At 56.4% G+C, this 18,260-nt stretch overlaps 1 protein-coding gene across 4 annotated transcripts in view; it reads right to left on the bottom strand.

The window, feature by feature from the left end:
- CYTH1 (cytohesin 1) overlaps positions 1-15,716 on the bottom strand; it is a 45,005-nt gene extending 29,289 nt beyond the window's left edge. Inside the window, exons 1-2 of one of the 4 annotated variants that reach the window (XM_050919997.1) lie at positions 15,637-15,706; positions 5,418-5,587 (exon numbers count right to left, since the gene is read on the bottom strand). In XM_050919997.1, coding sequence (XP_050775954.1) covers positions 5,418-5,490 — 73 coding nt within the window. In that variant the 5' untranslated portion in view covers positions 5,491-5,587; positions 15,637-15,706. Of the gene's footprint in view, positions 1-5,417; positions 5,716-13,836; positions 14,008-15,636 lie in introns of those variants that run through there. The other 3 variants (XM_050920000.1, XM_050920001.1, XM_050919998.1) reach the window with 3 other exon arrangements.
- Positions 15,717-18,260: the final 2,544 nt, after the last annotated feature.

Below are 18,260 nucleotides of genomic sequence, written 5' to 3'. Positions count from 1 at the left end.
GGGTTAACCGTAAAGGCTGAGAAGTGCAAGGTGGGGATGGCTGAAGTATCTTACCTGGGCCATCGGGTGGGGAGCGGCTGCCTGAAGCCGGAACCAGCCAAGGTGGAGGTGATCAGAGACTGGCCCGCCCCCCAAACCAAAAAGCAGGTCCAGGCCTTTATTGGGATGGCGGGGTACTATCAAAGGTTCGTGCCCCACTTTAGCGCCATAGCCGCCCTCATCACTGAGCTGTGCAAGAAGGGGAAGCCACACAAGGTGGTGTGGACCGAGCAGTGCCAGCAGGCTCTCCGGGCGCTGAAGGAGGCTCTGGTTAGTGGCCCAGTTCTGGCAAACCCAGATTTTGACAAGCCCTTTATGGTGTTCACTGATGCCTCAGACATGGGACTGGGGGCGGTGTTAAAGCAGGAGGATGAAAAGGGGGAGAGACACCCCATCATGTACCTGAGTAAGAAGTTGCTACCCCGGGAGCAGAACTACACAGCCATTGAGAAGGAATGCCTGGCCATGGTGTGGGCTCTTAAGAAGCTGGAGCCATATCTCTTTGGGCGACACTTCACTGTGTACACCGACCACTCTCCCCTGACCTGGCTGCACCAGATGAAAGGAGCCAACGCCAAGCTCCTGAGGTGGAGCCTGCTCCTGCAGGACTATGACATGGACGTGGTCCATGTGAAGGGAAGTGCCAACCTGACAGCGGATGCGTTGTCCCGGAGAGGGGGCCCTCAACTTCCCCAGGTCACTGGGCAGAGTGACCCTGCTCAGTTCAGTCTCGAAGGGGGGAGAGATGTGATGGAGTAGGGACTGTCTGTGTCGGGGATGGGAGAGCTGGGGATGTCTTTAGGTGAGGGACAAGATCTGTAACCTGAGCCAGATGGGGGGGAGCGGTGTCAGCACCTTTGCCTGGGAAGCTGGACAAAGGAAGGGGGCCGGCTGGAGGGAGTTGGGGGAAGTTCAGTTTCGGTTTTGGGCTGGGTGGTTGGAATTCAAGGAATCTCAAGCTGGGGACTAAGGTTCCTGAACCCCAGAAGGACTTGATTGAGGGGTCCAGGTTGTGCCTACAAGCTCTGCTGTAACCTGCATTCCTGTGGTCCAATAAAGCTTCTGTTTTACTGTCTGGCTGAGAGTCACTGTGAGTCCCAGGAAGAGGGGTGCAGGACCGGACTACCCCACACTCCGTGACAACTCATACTACAGAAGGCCAACCCAGCTCACAGGGCAAAGACTCCGGCCAAGCACAGGCTGCATCAGGAGCACTCCCGGTGAGCCGGGGTCTCACTGGTTGTGACACTGCCCCCCAAAGCCAGGTTCAGAACCCTTCCCTCACACCAAGCCTAGGTGCACATTGCCCCAGGCCTCCGCAGGGGGCACAACACTGCCCTGCTTTTTGGTAATGCAGGACTTGAAAAGCAGTGCTAGGACTGGCCAGGGCCAACAGGGTTTGCGGGAGCCATTTGTTGGGAGAGTGGAACTGAACCTGTGACACCCTGCGAGCGGCTGACAGGAGGGAGTGCAGCAGGGCTTGGCCTCTCCTTTCCCTGGTAGATTTGCTGGAGGGTAGGGATAGGATACAGAGAGACCTAGACAAATTAGAGGATTGGGCCAAAATAAACCTGATGAGATTCAACAAGGACAAGTGCAGAGTCCTGCACTTAGGACAGAAGAATCCCATTCACTGCCACAGACTAGGGACTGAGTGGCTAGGCAGCAGATCTGCAGAAAAAGACCTAGGGTTTACTGTGGACAAGAAGCTGGATTTGAGTCAACAGTGTGCCCTTGTTGCCAAGTCTCAGAGGGGTAGCCGTGTTAGTCTGGATCTGTAAAAGCAGCAAAGAATCCTGCGGCACCTTATAGACTAACAGACGTTTTGGAGCATGAGCTTTCGTGGGTGAATACCCACTTCCTCAGATGCATGTCAAGAAGGCTAACAGCATTTTGGGCTGTATTGGGGCATTGCCAGCAGATCAAGGGACATGATCATTCCCCTCTATTCAGCATTGGTGAGGCCCCATCTGGATACTGTGTCCAGTTTGGGCCCCACACTACAAGATGGATGTGGAAAAATTGGACAGAGTCCAGCGGAGGGCAACAAAAATGATTAGGGGGCTGGAGCACATGACTTATGAGGAGAGGCTGAGGGAACTGGGATTGTTTAGTCTGCAGAAGAGAAGAATGAGGGGAGATTTGACGGCTGCTTTCAACTACCTGAAGGGGGTTCCAAAGAGGATGGCTCTAGACTGTTCTCAGTGGTAGCAGATGACAAGCAGAACAAGGAGTAATGGTCTCAAGTTGCAGTGGGGGAGGTTTAGGCTGGATAGCAGGAAAAATTACTTCACTAGGAGGGTGGTGAAGCACTGGAATGGGTTCCCTAGGGAGGTGGTGGAATCACAATCCTTACAGGTTTTTAAGGTCTGGCTTGACAAAGGTCTGGCTGGGATGATTTAGTTGGGGATTGGTCCTGCTTTGAGCAGGGGGTGGGACTAGATGACCTCCTGAGGTTCCTTCCAACCATGATATTCTATGATCTTCTAGGGTCTTCCCAGTCCCCAGACACCTGGGCGAGTCCTGCCTGCACCTGTCTCGGAGTGCCATGGGACAAGGAGGGTGCAGAGGAACGGGGAGCTCGGTGGCCAAGACCACACGTGGCAAAGGGAGGATTTAGCTGCTGCTCTGCGCCAAGGCCGGGCACCAGCACACAGAAGTCCCACTCCCCACTGGCTGCTCCTCGATGCCGGCTCAGGAGCACTCAGGTCTCCCAGCCATTGCAGGGGAACTTCCTGCCCTGCCTCCCACCTCTGCCTGCTGCCTCAGCACTGCGGGCACAGGGCCACCACATCCTGTTTTCACTGCGCGATGCGCACGTCCCAGGGTTACATCACAGTGAGCTATTCCCACAGGGTGCAGCCAGAGGCCCACTGCGGATGGGGGCAGCACCAGGGACATGCAGCCAGACACTGCCTGGGTCCCTCCTGCAGCCAGGCTGGCTCAGGTTCCTCAGCTGCCACATGGAGTAACCCCCAGACATGGGCAGCCAGGCCTCAGTCACCCTCACTCCTCTTCACCCACAGCCCGAGTCCCTGCCCAGGCCGATAAGGAGAAGCAGCAGCTCTTTGCCCGCAGCCTCCCGGCTGAGCAGAAGACCTGTTACCATGGACACTGGCTCACTCAGCGCTCTGGTTGCAGGCTCCCCAGTTCCCTCCAAGCGAGAACCCCCTTCTGTCCACTGGGGCAGAGCAGAGGGGCCATCACATGAGCTGCATCTCCCCAAACAACACAAGGGCAGGAATGGCAGTGCAGCTGCGGGATCCCTGCCCTGGCCCCCCACCTCCAATGCCTGCACTGAACCCCAGCTAGGCCCATTTACAAGCAGGCCTCCCCAGGCAGCAGCCCTCACCTGGAGCCTGGCAGTGACCGATGTGGGAAACAGAGTCAAAGGAGCTACCTGGGCTTAAAGCACCAGCCGACTCCCTGGAGACCCCCACCCCCACCACCACCTGCCTGAAGGGACAGGAATCTAGCCTGTCATGGCCAGGCACAGCACACACCTGCCTGGAAACACAGGTGAACTTTGGTGATGATTCGGGGGTACCGGCAGAGCTGCAGAAAGCCCAGGAGGCTGTGGGTCAGGATAGGGGGGAACCGAGGGATGGGATGGCAGGGAACTGTGGGCCCCACATGTCAGCCATGCTCCCCCTCCCCTGCTCCCCCCCAGCTGGTGCCTAGCATGTACCTGCCTCCCTGCTCCTGTCTGATAACCTCTCACTCTGTCCTCTGCAAACTGCAAGACACTGGCGGCTGAGCAGGGAGCCTCCACCTGTCTGGTTCTGGCACAGGAGAGGGGTGGAGGCAGGGGGCAGATCCATTGCTCCCAGCTAGTGACAAGCAGCTAGAGCGCCCCTTTCAGGCCAGCTGAACGGGAAATCAGCCTCCGCAGACACCTCTGCATCAGTAATGCTCCCAGGAGGGTGGGCATCGGCGCAGCCAGTGCTGCCCAGGGAGCCGTCTCTGCCCCTCAGCAGCAGGGCTGTTGTCTTCCCTCCTCAGCCCCCTTGTGGAATCGCAGACTGATGCCCAGTGGGCCCTTGACTCTTTCTTCTTGACCTGGAGCACTGCGGCCAGCAGCTGGACACTGCAGGCACACGGGGACACATCCGAGGGGGTCAGAGAGCCGTCCTCAGCAGCTGGTCCCTGCCCCCGCTCACTGAAGGGGGAGCCCAGGGATGGCTCCTCAAACTCATGCCACTCTCAGGTCTGTGCCCCAGACGGGCCCAGGGACTCTCACCAGGTACAGCTATGCCCTAGGGAACCAGCAGAGGGGAATGACGGCCACGAGATGCCAGCATGGGGCCCAATTTGCAGGCAGGTCTGTTCTGGCCCACAGTCAGCGTCCTGGGATGCGTGGCCCATTGCAGGCACTATGTCCCCTACACATAGCACAGAGCTGACCCCACAATGTTCCAGATGGGCCCAGTTGGAAGCAGGTCAGAGCCAGGCTGAGGCATGCCCCACAGCTCAGCAGTAAGCAGGACCCTGACATGCCTATTTCCTGTACACCTTGTACTCCACGGCCAGCCTAGAGACGTATCAAATGCACCCCGTATATGGGAGCTCTGCACACAGTGCCACCTCTTACAGCCCGGTCCCCCACCCCTCATCCACACAGCTGATGCCAGACACTGCCAAATGCCCTACAAGATCCTTCCCCACCCCCTCGCTCCACGACAAGACCAAGAATCCGGAGACTTCAGCAACTGGGACCAAGAGTTGCCTGCACTCTCTTTGCGTGCTACCCCAGAGGCTTCGTGCGAAAGAGCAATGGAAACAGGCAGTCTCAGCACTGCACTGCATTTGGTTTCTGTGGCTTAGCCAAGGACACTTCACCCAGCAGTTCCTCCAAAACTCGTGATAATTCCCGTGCCTGGCAGCAGAACAGCCTCACCCCCACAGGGGCTGAGAAGCAGCCAGATCCATCCTGAGGTGAGGCCCCCGAGGATGGCAGCACGGAGTGGCCATGCCACCGCTGCGCACACATGCTGAGCGCTGCTTGGGAGGAACCCTGGGCCTGTCCAGACCCTCTGAGGGGCTGCAGCAGTCACAGACTCCTGGCACCCTCCTCACAGCCACACAGCACCCATGTGACAGGAGTGGAGCTATACCAGCCCCCCGGTGACCCCATGCCCCCCTGGCAGGGACAGCTTGGCACCACAGCAGCACTGCCAGGAGCTCCCAGGAAAAGGTCAGGATCCAGCAGCACATACAGGCAGCGAAGGGAACGTGAGCTCTCCATGCACTACGGTCAGCGAGAGCCACAAGGGCACAGAGCAGCAGGCAGCTAAGGGCTTCCCAGGAGCCAGAGATCCTGCCTGCTCCCCCAGCTGCCTGCACCTTGCACAGGGAGAGGGGGAAGGTAAAGTGCATACCTGCCTTGGTGATTGCAGAGGGGCACAGGAAGGCTTGGAAACTCGAGGCACAAAGCTCGCTGACCGTCCCCATACTCCGATGTCAGTGGGCAGGAACAGCCAGGCCAGCAGGTGCCCACTTCAGGCCAGACAGCGCACCTGCCAGAAAAGGGATGGCCAGAGCCCTGGCTCTGCAGCACCAAGGAGGGAGTGGGAGGGAGAGACAGACAGACAGAGGGTTCCCCGGTCTGGCTCCAGCAGGAGGAACTGATTATCTGGCACCTGGAAGCTCCCAGCTGAGGAAGCCCACGCACAGGAGGCCAGCCAATCCCAGCTCCCCGCCTGAGAACTAACCCAGCTGCTGCTCCTGCAGTCGCGGCTGGGGGGTGCTCAAAGCCACTTAAAGGACAGTTAGTTGGGGAACTTCCCCTTAGTTGCCCCGGCCTATCAGCTCCAGACCACCCCTCCTGCCCCCAGGGGGGCGGGGGGATTTCTAGGTCAGTTTTTGCCTTCTGTATTTAGAGTCTTAAGCATCCAGTGAGCCCGGTGGTTGCATAGCAACCACCACTGCATAAAGGGAAGGTGCATAAAAAACTACAACGCACACAAGCTGAAGTGATGGAGGTGGGAAGAGCATGAGGAGGGTGTGGCGAGCTCCCCTCCAGCCCCACCGAGGGCGGCCAACAGCATGACGTGCACCAGCTGCAGCAGGAGGAGGATGCTCCCCAGGCTCTGACCCACTGGCTCAGCCTGATTGGAGCATCTCGCATGGGCAGAGGGAGGGAGAATGTCTGCCCAGCCCCTCTGAACCCGATGCCCCACACGTGCCTCCCTGCTATTTAGACCTGGGCTCTGGCTGGGTGATGCCCGACGTAAATCCTCCGCTCATGAGCATCTTGCCCTGGGACAGCTGAGTTGAACAGCCCATGCAGTGTGCAGCTGGGAGAGTCCCGAGGCAGCTCAGACCCAGCCACAGAGGCCAGGCCTAGGAGCTTCAGCCCAAGCTGGAAGGCTGGACAGCAGTAGAGCTGGAAAGACAGATGCTGCATGCTTCACCATCACCTCTTGTCCCAAGCCCTCAGCACCTTGCAGCCCTGGCCACCTGTCCCCCTCGCCCACACCTGAGCCCCTCAGGCCCCTGCAGCTGCTGTTCCACATGTGCCACTAAGAGACAACCAATGGGGTGGGGTGCGTTTCCCCCTCCAGACACCGGAGCTGGCTGCTGCTCTGTTGTCAGAGCCCGCCGGGAGCATCATGGTGCAGCCTAGGCAGTCCAGACAGATGCCACCCCTCAGAACTAACCAGCTGCTGCAGCACCAAGGCACTAAGCAACCAGCTCTGAATCAAAGGCCGGGGCCCGGAGCTGCCCCTGCACCCAGAATCCGCCAAGCAACTGAGATCTCAGCCCACCACACTGCAGTCCAGCTGGAAGAGTCAGGAGCGGAAGGGGCAGCCAGGAGCTCCCTGGCGGAGACATCAGAGGGGAAGGAGCACCAGCTGTGGGGGAACCTCTGGTAGGTCATCCCATGGGCACTTGGGGCAGGAATTTGGCCTTCAGGGAGGCTCTTAGCAAGAGACAAATGGTGCAATTGATTGTGCAGACCCGGGGAAAACGACTGTTCCCAGGAACAGCAGTGTGGGCTGCATGCTGCTGTCCTGGCTTACAGGCCTGACCTTCTGATTTCCACATGCTTTCACTTCCCCAGTGGACAGTGCTGCCATTGCCACATGGCTGAGCCTTGACCCTGAGCATCACCAGCAGCTCCAAGGCAAACGCTCAAGCCGAGGAAGGAGCCAAGCACAGAGGAAGTTGCGCTGTGCTCACGATACTCGGGCCAGCGATGGAGCGTACATAGTCCTCTCAGCATCTTGACCAAGGCCCAGTGTCAGCCACCAGAGGAAATCCTGCTGCAGCAGGAACATCCCTGTGTGCCAGGGAAGCTCCCAGCTGGTATGAAATCAGGACAGATTTGTACCTCACAGACAGACACCCCGAGCTTCCTTCCTTCAGCCAAGGCAGAGAGATGTGTCCTGTGCACTGGGCACCAGCTCGTTTCCCACCTGCCAACATTTCTCTGAGCAAAAGTCCTGGCCTGAGGCATTTTGGAAGAAAACTGATGTGAACTTCACCCCAACCCCAGCGGGCCTGGCCCAACAATGTCCTGCATTCCCCCTCTAACCGTGCTATAAAACCTGGCTCCAGAAAGCAAGCACCCACTGTACAAGATACGTCTGGCCTTTGATAGGTCCAGACAAACCCTTTGGATGTGACCCAAGCAAGGTTGGTGCAGTGATGCCTGTCTGAGTCTGTAGGTAGCCTGAAAAGATAGCTCCACGAGACATGCACTGGCCACACTGGAGTCAGCACGTGGTTAACTCTGAATCCTACAGATAACAGGCTAGATTTACCTCTCAGCTATTTCAATGGTTGATTTTATTAGAAGAAACATCCAGCTAATGGGCTTCTCCCACAAACCCGAATAAAAACCCCCAGTACAGGACCCCATGAGACACTGGAAGTGCAAGACAGTGAAAACCTTTTAATTCACAGTAAGCAGCAGGAGCCAATGTGCACAGTGGGTTTTATCTAAACCAATAAAACTCTGTGCTGCTGCTCCAGATCCCAGGGTCCTGGCTGTGGCCCGCCTGGCCCATGACGTGCTCACAGCCAGCGACTGCCACAGGCCTGGGGAAGGATTCAGCTCTGCAGGGCACTGCTGGGGCGCTGGGCGGCTACGGCTGTGTGATCAGTTTATAGGGGGAGAAGACGCCATGGTTTCCCGGATTCAGGGTTCCAGAAGCTCAGGGCTGGAAGGGGAGAGAGAAGATGGCAAACTCTCCATAGGCTGGGAGATGCCCAGGGCCCCTGCTGAGATTTCAGTGGGGCTCAGACGATTCAGGGGCTCAGCAGCTGGGATTAGAAATGCCTGCAACCCCGGTGAGCCCCTCCCATTGCAGGCAGGGAGGGGGTCGCAGGTCCAGCAGTGCAGTAGGCCTGGCACTGACCGGCAGCTCTCCACATGTCCGGGAAGCTGGGTAGGATCTCGAAAAGCCCACATACACTGGTGAGGCTCACAGCACTCTGGCCACCCAGTGGCACCCATGGCTTTAACCGGCAGAATGCTGAGGTAGCAGTGCTGCCTGGCCCGCATGGGCTCCCACGGGGGGCGGGCGGAGAAAAGCTGGAGCTGCTGGGCTGCTCAGGGCTCCCTAAGCAGGGAAGCAAGTTCGAATGACTCCATGCTAATCAGCAAGAGCTGCCACGGGCCGCTCAGGGATGACTGGGCCCCTGCTCCCCCTTCGGTGCTATGAATGGCCAGTGCAGGGTCCCCCAGCGGCACTCGGGTGGATGCGGGGCTGGCACTGCTGAAGGGAGACACCAGCAAGCCCTGTGCCTGGCCCCAGCTCACCCCCAGCCAGCAGCACGGAAGGAGCCTGGGTGAGTTTTCCTGTTTCACTAGAACTAGCACAGCCCGAGCTAAGAAGAGATGACGCTAAGCCAGCTGAAGGAGAACCAAGCTGTACTGATGGGCACCCTCTGGGTCCACCACCTGGCACCCTGGCTGCATGCCCGCTCCCCATGCGCCGCGGCCTCTCTCACAACCCTGGCTCTCCATTGCTCCTGCTCCAAGCCTGCCCCTCCAGCACGTCCCACTCCCCTGGAGCTCTTTGGGGTAGGGCTGCCAGGCTGCACACAGGACCCACGCTGGTGCAGGCCTCCTGCGGCAGAGCTTAGAGAAATGCTAAACCTGCTCAGGATCGCTGGCTACAGAGGATGCCCAGTGGCTGGCTGGGGCTTGTGGGTGAGGCCTTAACAGACTTTCATGCTGCTGCTGTACACCCTGGCACAGAGCTGCAGTCACATGGTTGCCGGGAAGAGCCCAGAAAGGATGGGAACGTTGCACCTCAGTGAGGTGTGGGGCTGCTACCTCTGCTGTCCTCCAGGAAAAGGCTCAGGTTTCCCAGCGCAAGAAGTGCCTTTGAATTATTCTCCATCAGCTCCTGCAGCGTCACCCTGCTCCCAGGCCTGGGCTCCCCACCCCCAGCCCCTCTTACAGAAATCCCTTCATCACCCCAGCCCAAACTGTCACTAACCTCAGAGTGCAGCAGGACTACAGCTACCTGCCAATCCCCTGCCAGGAGCGTCCATTGCCCTGGCACCCACAGGCTGTGGGCCAGTCCTGGCTCCTACTGCCAACAAGTCAGTGCATCCAGCAGAACAGCCCTGCTGAGTCCTCTCTGCTCTCCGATGCCCCAGCCCAGCACCCACTGCTCAGCCCTGATTTCCTTCTCCTCCCAATTATGTAGTTAGATTTAAAGATAGAGAGACATCTCTGCACAGCTCTAGGCTTCCCGATTAACTGCCAGCAGAACAACGTTCCTAGTTACTTACACCTGGCACTGCCCGTGGGGTTCACAGGTGCCAGGACCCCCTGCAGACTTTTCCCTGCTGTTAGCCCCGTTGCCCAGCTAAACCACAGGGGTTCAGCTCTGAGTCCTTGAGTGAATGTGATTCACTTCTCTGAGCTCTCTCAATGGGGCAGCCCTGCTCGGTGCAGCATGGTCCCAGAGACACACCCATGCCACCCGCTGCTGACCCAGGGATTTGCTCTCTGCTGAGCAGGCAGCTGGGGGAAGGTCACACACCACATGTGCAGTGAGGAAGAAGTACAGCATCAGCAGAATCACTCCACTCGCAAGGGGCCAGGACACAGATCCCTGCCTGGCCAGAGAGGGGCCCTTCCTGCCCTGCACTATCCTTTAGGAACAAGAGGGCCCTAGTGAAAAAAGTGTCCCCAGGCAAAGGTGCAGCCTGTCTCCACCACAGCAGAGGGCCCGGTTACCACAAGGGCCCTGGCACTAAGCCTGCCATGTTAACTCACTCGCCAAGCAGCACAAAGAGCTGCTGGCACAGCAGACAGACCGGGATGTCCCAGCTTTAGGCTGCAAACCACCTCGCATTTGAGACAGACACAGGCGGCAGAGAAAACTCGAGGGTGCTGGGCTCCTCAGCTAGCTGTGGACTAGAGAGCTTGTGGTGAGCCACTTACCAAACTGGGTGGCTAGGCTAGCAACCAATCTGCAAGCTCTGGTGCAATGAGGTGTCCCTGCTCAGCCTCTGGCCACACAAAACCCTGTCACCTGCCACAAGAAAAATCTGGCTCTGTACTCTCCAGCTCCACAGGCTGCTTTGCTAGTGCCTGTGCTGAGGGGCCTCTAGAGAGAAGAAAATGTCCCGAGAAATCCAAGTGCTTACCAAACTAAACCAAAATGTAAACACACGGGGATCAACTCTCTCATCATCAAAATGCAGGCACTTCTGGGATGCAATGTGGCAGCTCTCTGCTATACTGCACAATGATTTCAAACAGGAAGAGAGCAGCCTCATACTGGCCTGGAATTGCTGGGGCAGCTTAGGAAGGCAGAACAGAATTAGCCCATGGGAGTTTGGCCCTGGTGCTGTGGTAGACAACTCTGGCTCAAGAAAACTGGACTCCTACATATCCCAGGATAGTGGTCTATCATCATCTGGGAGTAGCCGCCTTGGTAAACCAGCAAAGCGTGGCCGCCAGCAACCTGGCTGGATTTTTACAGGGTTTTTTTGGCCAGGTCTGTGGCCCCTTGCAACTTCTCACCACACTGTAAGCACCGCAAGGGTCAGTCAGGATCTCAGTTTCACATCTTACCAAACCAGCCCCTGGAGCACCACAGGGTGAGTACTAACTCCCAAGGAAGATCACCACCTGCTGACTCACCAGCACCACTGTCCCCAACACCAAGGTGCACCATGGAGATTGCCCATTAAGTACTGGCCTGGACCAACCTGCCCAGAGACATTAAAGTACCAGGGGTCCAGCTGCAGAGGCCAAGGAAGGCCCTGAGAGAGCTGGGAATTAAATGTAAAGTGTTCGCTATATTAGAAGTGACAGAGCCTGCAGCCAGAGGTTAGTTCTGGAGGAGCTGGGCAGTTGCACTACCTAGCCCAGGTCTCTTATTTGCCTAGAGCGTGATTACGTTGTGCACAGCACGTGGCAGTGATCATCTGCAAGGGGGTGCTGTCTGGCAGCTGCTGTTTGCAAGAAGTTCAGTTCAACAGACACTATGAAATTCAAACCCAGCTCCCACCCTGGAAGGCTTTGCGGAGCATTGGCTGAGAGTTTAAATTCAGTTAGCATTCGGAAGCATCAGCTGAATGCAGAGCAGGTGAAGCAGTGAGGGAAGATGCAGGCAGTGGAGTCCTGAAGCCCAGGGGACGGGAAGCTATAGTTGTATCAGATCTGTGTGACAAGGCAATCTGAAACCTACTGTTCCGCTGTGTCAGACACAGCCAAGCTCAGAGCTCACTTCGGGCGGTGCTGGCTGCACTGGGACAGAGGATTCATAGCACAAAGGGCTGGTCAGGTGGGAGCCCTTAGAGAAGGACAGCTAGGTGAGAGTGATGGGAGATCTAGTTACATTCCTCCAGCCTGAAATCACATATCCTATTGGTAATGTTCAAAAGTATAGATTTTGGCTGGTTTCTTGGTTTATTCTGAGAGCCAGTCAGAAGCTACCAGTGATGCTGAAACTGACAGTCATCATATCATGAAGCACCAGCCCCAGCCAGAGCTGCTAGGGCAGAGGGGAGAGCCACTGACCCAACCCTGAGATGACAGAAAAGGAACTGAGAGATACGCACACACAAGCCAGCCGGGCCCACGTGTGGGGTAACAGACCAAAGGGGTGTGAACAGCAGCTGCACAGGATGTGGGCTTGGTTTCATGAACACAAACAGCAGTTTCTCTCTCTGTTCCCAGGACATGATGCAGATAATCTAGACATAGCCTGGGTGGAAGCAGGGCAGGTGCTGCTAAGACTGCTCCCTGGAGGACGCTCTCTGAAGTGACAGCCAAAAAAGATCAGAGGCAGCTTAATTTTAGCCCTATCTCTTGGGTCTCCTCATCCTTCCCTCCTGCAAGAGCCCAGCACAGCACGTTGTGAGTGGTAATACCAGGAAGCAGTCAAACCTGCCGAGATGCACACTCCAAAGCCTCCCTCGATAATTCCTTCCATTGCAGACCAGAGACTGCATGTGGATTGGAAGTTATAACCCTGGGTACGACACCCTTGCACACCTCTTGGCTCACCCCCCACCCTGGCCTAGCAGATGGACACACCTCACACGCACAACCTGGATTAGTTGGCTTCCCTATAAGCAAATAAACCAAGGGGGCATTTCTTAAGCAGTGTAAGCAGCTGGCACAGAACAGCACCCAGCAGTCCCATAAGGGCACCTGTTTGTTAGCAGCAGGCTCACGTTAAATCTGCTGAACAAACCCAGTCATGGAAAGACAGGCCAAGAACCCCTTCCCTGCCACACTATGCCATCAGCATGTTGGGGACACCTTGCCTGCTGCCTTGCCATGTCCCAGGACTGGAACACACTAGCCAGGCCATGGACTCTCTGCCCCTTGCTGCAATACAGATCACTCAGCCCTGCCTGGCTTAGCACGTTCCTGACAGCTGCTAGAATGGGCAGGACGCTTTGTAGGGCAGACTGAGTTTCTGCCCAGATCTATGGATAGAAAGAAAAGCTACAGAGCAGCAGTAATGTGAACTGGTCGATTACTCAGCCCGCAGAGGGCAGGCAGAGCATGCTCAGTCCTGCTCCTCTCCACAGCCCGCTGGCACAGCCTAGTCTATGCTCAGAAAGTCATTACATGCCCCTGGGGATGGTGCATTGAGGCAGAATTCCTCAACCTCCAGGTCACCTCCCAGGCACAGAAACCAGGAGGAAAGTCAGTCTCGGAGCAAGACTCCGGAGCTTCTGAATACAGAACACATCCGATGGGGTCACCGCCACAGTCCCAGTGGGGCACTTGGGGTGCAAGAATCCCTGAGCAGTTTTGGGGTGCATGGGGGCACTGTCCCATGAACACTGGGGTCTTCCATCAGCTGCCTCCTGAGAGCCACTGGCAGTCACCAGCAGCACAGGTAACTCCCTGTGCATGCAGCTGCACCAGCCAAACAAGAACTCTGGGTCCTTCTCCATGCACATGGTAAGCAGCAACGCTGCCCTGGTTAGAATTCACAGATCCTAATAACATTCAGAACAAGGATGGGCAGCCTGCCACTTGCCTGAAAGAGACCACCACTGCAGCACTAATCCCGCACTTCCAGTGCACTCTGGATAAGGTCAGCACCATTTTGCTTTCACCAGACAAGGCACCCAGGACTACAACAGAAGCCGCATGAGACTCCAAGCACAGCAGCCATTTCCCTGAATGAGTTAGGAACAAAAGCAACACTAGCAGGTGTGTAGACACAGGCGCACACACAGCTGTTTGATATCTAGCCACTCCCACCAAGAGAGTCATCTACACAGGGAGTTGAGAACAGCGACCCCATCAACACATTCAGGCAAGGCCTGGGACATCAACACCAGGCCCCAGTGACTTACCAGGGAAGTCCAAGCTACCCGAGATGTGAACTTCATAACACTCAAACCAAGTGAACCGAGGAGTCTAGCCATCATCATCACAGAGCTCCAGCCAGCTCACTCCATGCCCCCAAATCTAAAAGGCCAAAGATATCCAAGTGCAATTGCCTCCAAAGGGTTAAGAAATCCTGGTGCAGTCTGTAGGACGAAAGATGTTGCAGCAGCGTAAGAGGATAATTTAAGCAGGTCTGTGTTGGAGTTGTTAGCGGGAAGGTTGGGTTCATGCTGATAACTGGGTCATACATATTAATTCACTGACTTGCTGCAAGGAAGTTGCAGAGAGATGCCAGCCAAGAGAGAATTTGGATTTTAAAAACAAGTCCTTTAACTAGAAAAGAGCCAGGGGGGTTTTCCCCTTCCCCCTCAGGCTGTACTCCAGGAAAACTTGAATTAAAACTGCAAGCTCACAGCAGCACACCCTGTCCAGAAGTGAAGTGAGCAGGCAACTGAAGCAAAGAGAAGCTGCTCAGTTAGCCCTGCTGCTCCATCCTCACCTCACCTAAGCACCTCTAGGCATGGCAGCTCATCTACCTGGTGTCAGTGCACATCATCAGCTCCCACAACATACAAGCCTGCTGGGGAGCACTGGGAGCAGTTGTCTGCTCAAATCCTGCATTTCACAGCTTTGGAGAGTTCAGGCCCAAACACCTCTTGGTAGTTCAGGTTACTAGGAACATTACACCCAAATCCACAATAGGCTGAGCACATTGATTATACCCCCAGCCTCCCTCTCCTCAACCAATTCTAGGTGTTTTCATTCTCAACCTCCACCCCTCCCAGGCCATCTTGGCATCTGTTCTCCCCCTGTCTGTAGCTCACTGCAAGCTACACATTCCTCATTTAAACAGCCAAGTCCCCTGGGACAGGTCCTCTCACTCCCCATTGCGTGACCCACCTTTCAGCTTAGCCAGGGTTTAAGCAGCATATCAGATCATGCCCATCAGACACAACCATTTCTGTGACCAGAGCCCACGGCCACAGAACTGAGGGCATCTGCTCCATGCACCCAGAACTGCAGTTTAGGATTTAGCACCAGTAGAGCTGGGTGACCGGCCTGCCGGGGGTAACCGGGGAGCAGCTTTAGCAGTGCCCACATCCCACCCAAGCACAGCTCTGAACTATGCGCCTGCCCCCATGCTTAGCACTTTGCCAGAGGAAAGGACCCAGGCGATCACTTGCAGCAACAGGAAACAGCAAGAAGCATCAAATGCAGCCACAGAGAGAGAACGCAGCCGGTGCCTGGTGAGAGCCCATGTGCCCAGCTGTTGAGTGGCAGCGTCAGACCTCAGACACAGAGAGCCCTGCCCTGCCCAGCCACCCACCCCCAGGAGGGGTGACCCACAGAGAACAGCCTACAGCATCTGCTCCTGCAGCTGCCCTACAGTCCCCCCCACACAACGCTCTTCCCAAGCCCAGTAATGCGATCCTCACCTGGGGGGCACCCTCCCTCTCACTGCCCCCCAGTCCCCCTGCCCCCCACAGCCTAGCACTGCCCCAGCCCATCTGCCCCCCCAGCCGTGTCCCACCAGGCAGGTGTCCCCCCCCAACACCCCGGCACTGCCCCCTCCCCCCCACAGCCTAGCACTGCCCCAGCCCCAGCACTGCCCCAGCCCCTCCACCCCACCTCCCCCAGCCCAGCACTGCCCTGCCCCAGCCCCACCACTTCCCCCAGCTCTAGCAGTGCCCCCGCGGACAGGTGACCCCCAGCCCCGCCCCAGCGGAGCTGTCCCCACAGCGCCCCCTGCCGGGCCCCGCGCTCACCGCAGACGCTCTCCTCCTCCATGCTGCCCGCCGCCGCCCCCGGCTGCCTCTGCCGGCTGCCGGGCCCCGCGCTCGCTCCCTCCCCGACCCCGCCCACCTAGGGGCGGAGCTCACCGGCTGGGCGCGGCCTCTGAAGCCGAGCTGGGAGCAGCCATGGGCTGGGACCACGTGATACCGCAGGTGGGCGGGGCGGAGAGCCGGGGAGAGCGAGTGTGCGCGTGCGCAGGCTCCTGGGTTTTCTCCCCAACGGGGTGGGGGACGGGGTCTAGGGATGGGGGGAGCCAGGACTCCTGGGTTCTCTCCCCAGCTCTGGGGGGGGTCTAGGGATGGGGAGAGCCAGGACTCCTGGATTCTCTCCCCAGCTCTGGGGGGGGGGTCTAGGGATGGGGAGAGCCAGGACTCCTGGGTTCTCTCCCCAGCTCTGGGGGGGGGGGCTAGGGATGGGGAGAGCCAGGACTCCTGGGTTCTTTCCCCAGCTATGGGGGGTCTAGGGATGTGGGAGAGCCAGGACTCCTGGGTTCTCTCCCCAGCTCTGGGGGGGGGGGGTCTAGGGATGGGGGGAGCCAGGACTCCTGGGTTCTTTCCCCAGCTATGGGGGGTCTAGGGATGTGGGAGAGCCAGGACTCCTGGGTTCTCTCCCCAGCTCTGGGAGAGGAGGGGGGTCTAGGGATTGGGGGAGGCAGGACTCCTGGGTTCTCTCCCCAGCTCTGGGGGGGTCTAGGGATGGGGGGAGCCAGGACTCCTGGGTTTTCTCCCCAGCTCTGGGGGGGTCTAGGGATGGGGGGAGCCAGGACTCCTGGGTTCCATTCCCAGATCCACCTGACTCTTCATATGATCTCAGGTCATTTCATCACTGCCTCTCTTTCCTCACCCCTATAGTGTGGATAATGTTCAGCCCCAACCTGTCTCCCTGGAGTACTGTGAGCTGAATTCATTTTGTCTGAAGGCTTTGGGGTGCTGGGGGCTTGTACCCAGATGGCCAAAAGGCTCTAGAAGCCTCCCGTTTAAAGTGCCACTTTCCAGTTACAGGGTTTATCAACTACCAGACATCAGGTGTGGCACCAGCACGAGCTTCTCCGTGGTCCTTTTCAGCAGCATGACTGGAGGGAGAAAGCTGCACCAGTGGAGCTAGGCAGACTCAGCCAGGTAGTTATGGCATAGGCACCCACCCAGTCCAGCCCAGCCCAGCAACTAAGTGTTCACCCTACAGCAGACAGAGAGCCCCACGCATGAAGAAATAGCGGCTCTTCTGCCAGCACAGAGCTGGCCCCCAGGTACAGCAGTGAAGGCTCATTTCAAGCTACAGCCCAGCCACAGAGCTGAAGAATTAAAGATAGTGCTGGACGATAGGGAAGAGCAAAGGCCATTTCTAAAAGCAGCAAGTGTGGGTGCAGCCAGGCCGACAGCAGGAGTGAAAAGAACTGAGAGAGAAGAATACATGGAAATTGTTGAAGAGAGGAAAAAATTAAAGAAGAGAATTCAGCTAGAATGAGACATCAGTACAAGAACAATTCTGCAACAAGACTCTGTGAATGAGACATGGAAGATAAAAGCTCAGCCAGCAGAACTGAATGAATAGATGGAAAATAAAACAAGAGAAGCTGAGGACGTGTATAGGAGAGGGGATTCTTCTAGTCTCTGAACAACTGACATCGCCATTCTCAAATCATTGGGGCAGCGTGAAAGCTTGAGATGATACAATTTGAACTGCAGAGGAAGGATAGAAAGCTCTTAACAGATTTGAGACTATCAGATCCCTCCATCATCTTTTCTCCAGACTAAACAGGCCCCGTTTTTTAACCTTTCCCCATAGGTCAGGTTTTCTAAACCCTTTTGTTGCTCTTCTGGGGACACTCTCCAATTTGTCCATATAATTCCTTAAGTTTGGCACCCAGCACTGGACACAACACTCCATTTGATGCCTCACCAGTGCTGAGTAGATCAGGACAATTACAGTGCTCCTCAGAATGAGGTTAGCCTTTTCCCCCCCAACTGCATCACATTGGCTCGTACTCAATTTGGGATCTACTATAACCCCAGATCCTTTTCAGTGGCTCTATCCAGCTTTCCCCCGTTTTGTAGCTGGTTTTTCCTTCCTAAGTTTAGTACTTTGCACTTGGCTTTGAATTTCATTTTGTTGATTTCTGATCAATTTGTCAACGTCATTTGAATTCAAATCCTGTCCTCCAGCATGCTTGCAACCCCTTGGAGCTTGGTGTCACCTGCAAGTGTTATAAGTATACTTGCCCCTCTATTATCTACATTAGGGTGACCAGATGTCCTGATTTTATAGGGACAGTCCCAATTTTGGAGGCTTTTTCTTATATAGGCTCCTATTACCCCCCCCCCCATCCCCACTCAAATTTTCACACTTGCTATCTGGTCACCCTAATCTGCATCATTAATGAAAATATTGAATAGTACCAGGCCCAAGGCAGACCCTTGCAGGATCCTGCTAGATATGTCCTCCCAGTTGACAACCGTAGTTTGCTGTCCAATTCTGCTAAATCTGAGTACAAGTTTTCAGCTAGTTGTGCACCAACCTTACAAGATGACTTGAATAATCTAAATATTCTTTAACATGTTTCTTCCCCCATGTTAATTGCAGCAAGTATCTGGTCATA

Source organism: Gopherus flavomarginatus, chromosome 12 (genome assembly GCF_025201925.1).
Source record: "Gopherus flavomarginatus isolate rGopFla2 chromosome 12, rGopFla2.mat.asm, whole genome shotgun sequence".
NCBI lineage: Eukaryota > Metazoa > Chordata > Testudines > Testudinidae > Gopherus > Gopherus flavomarginatus.
This window is presented reverse-complemented; position numbering and strand designations above follow the sequence as displayed.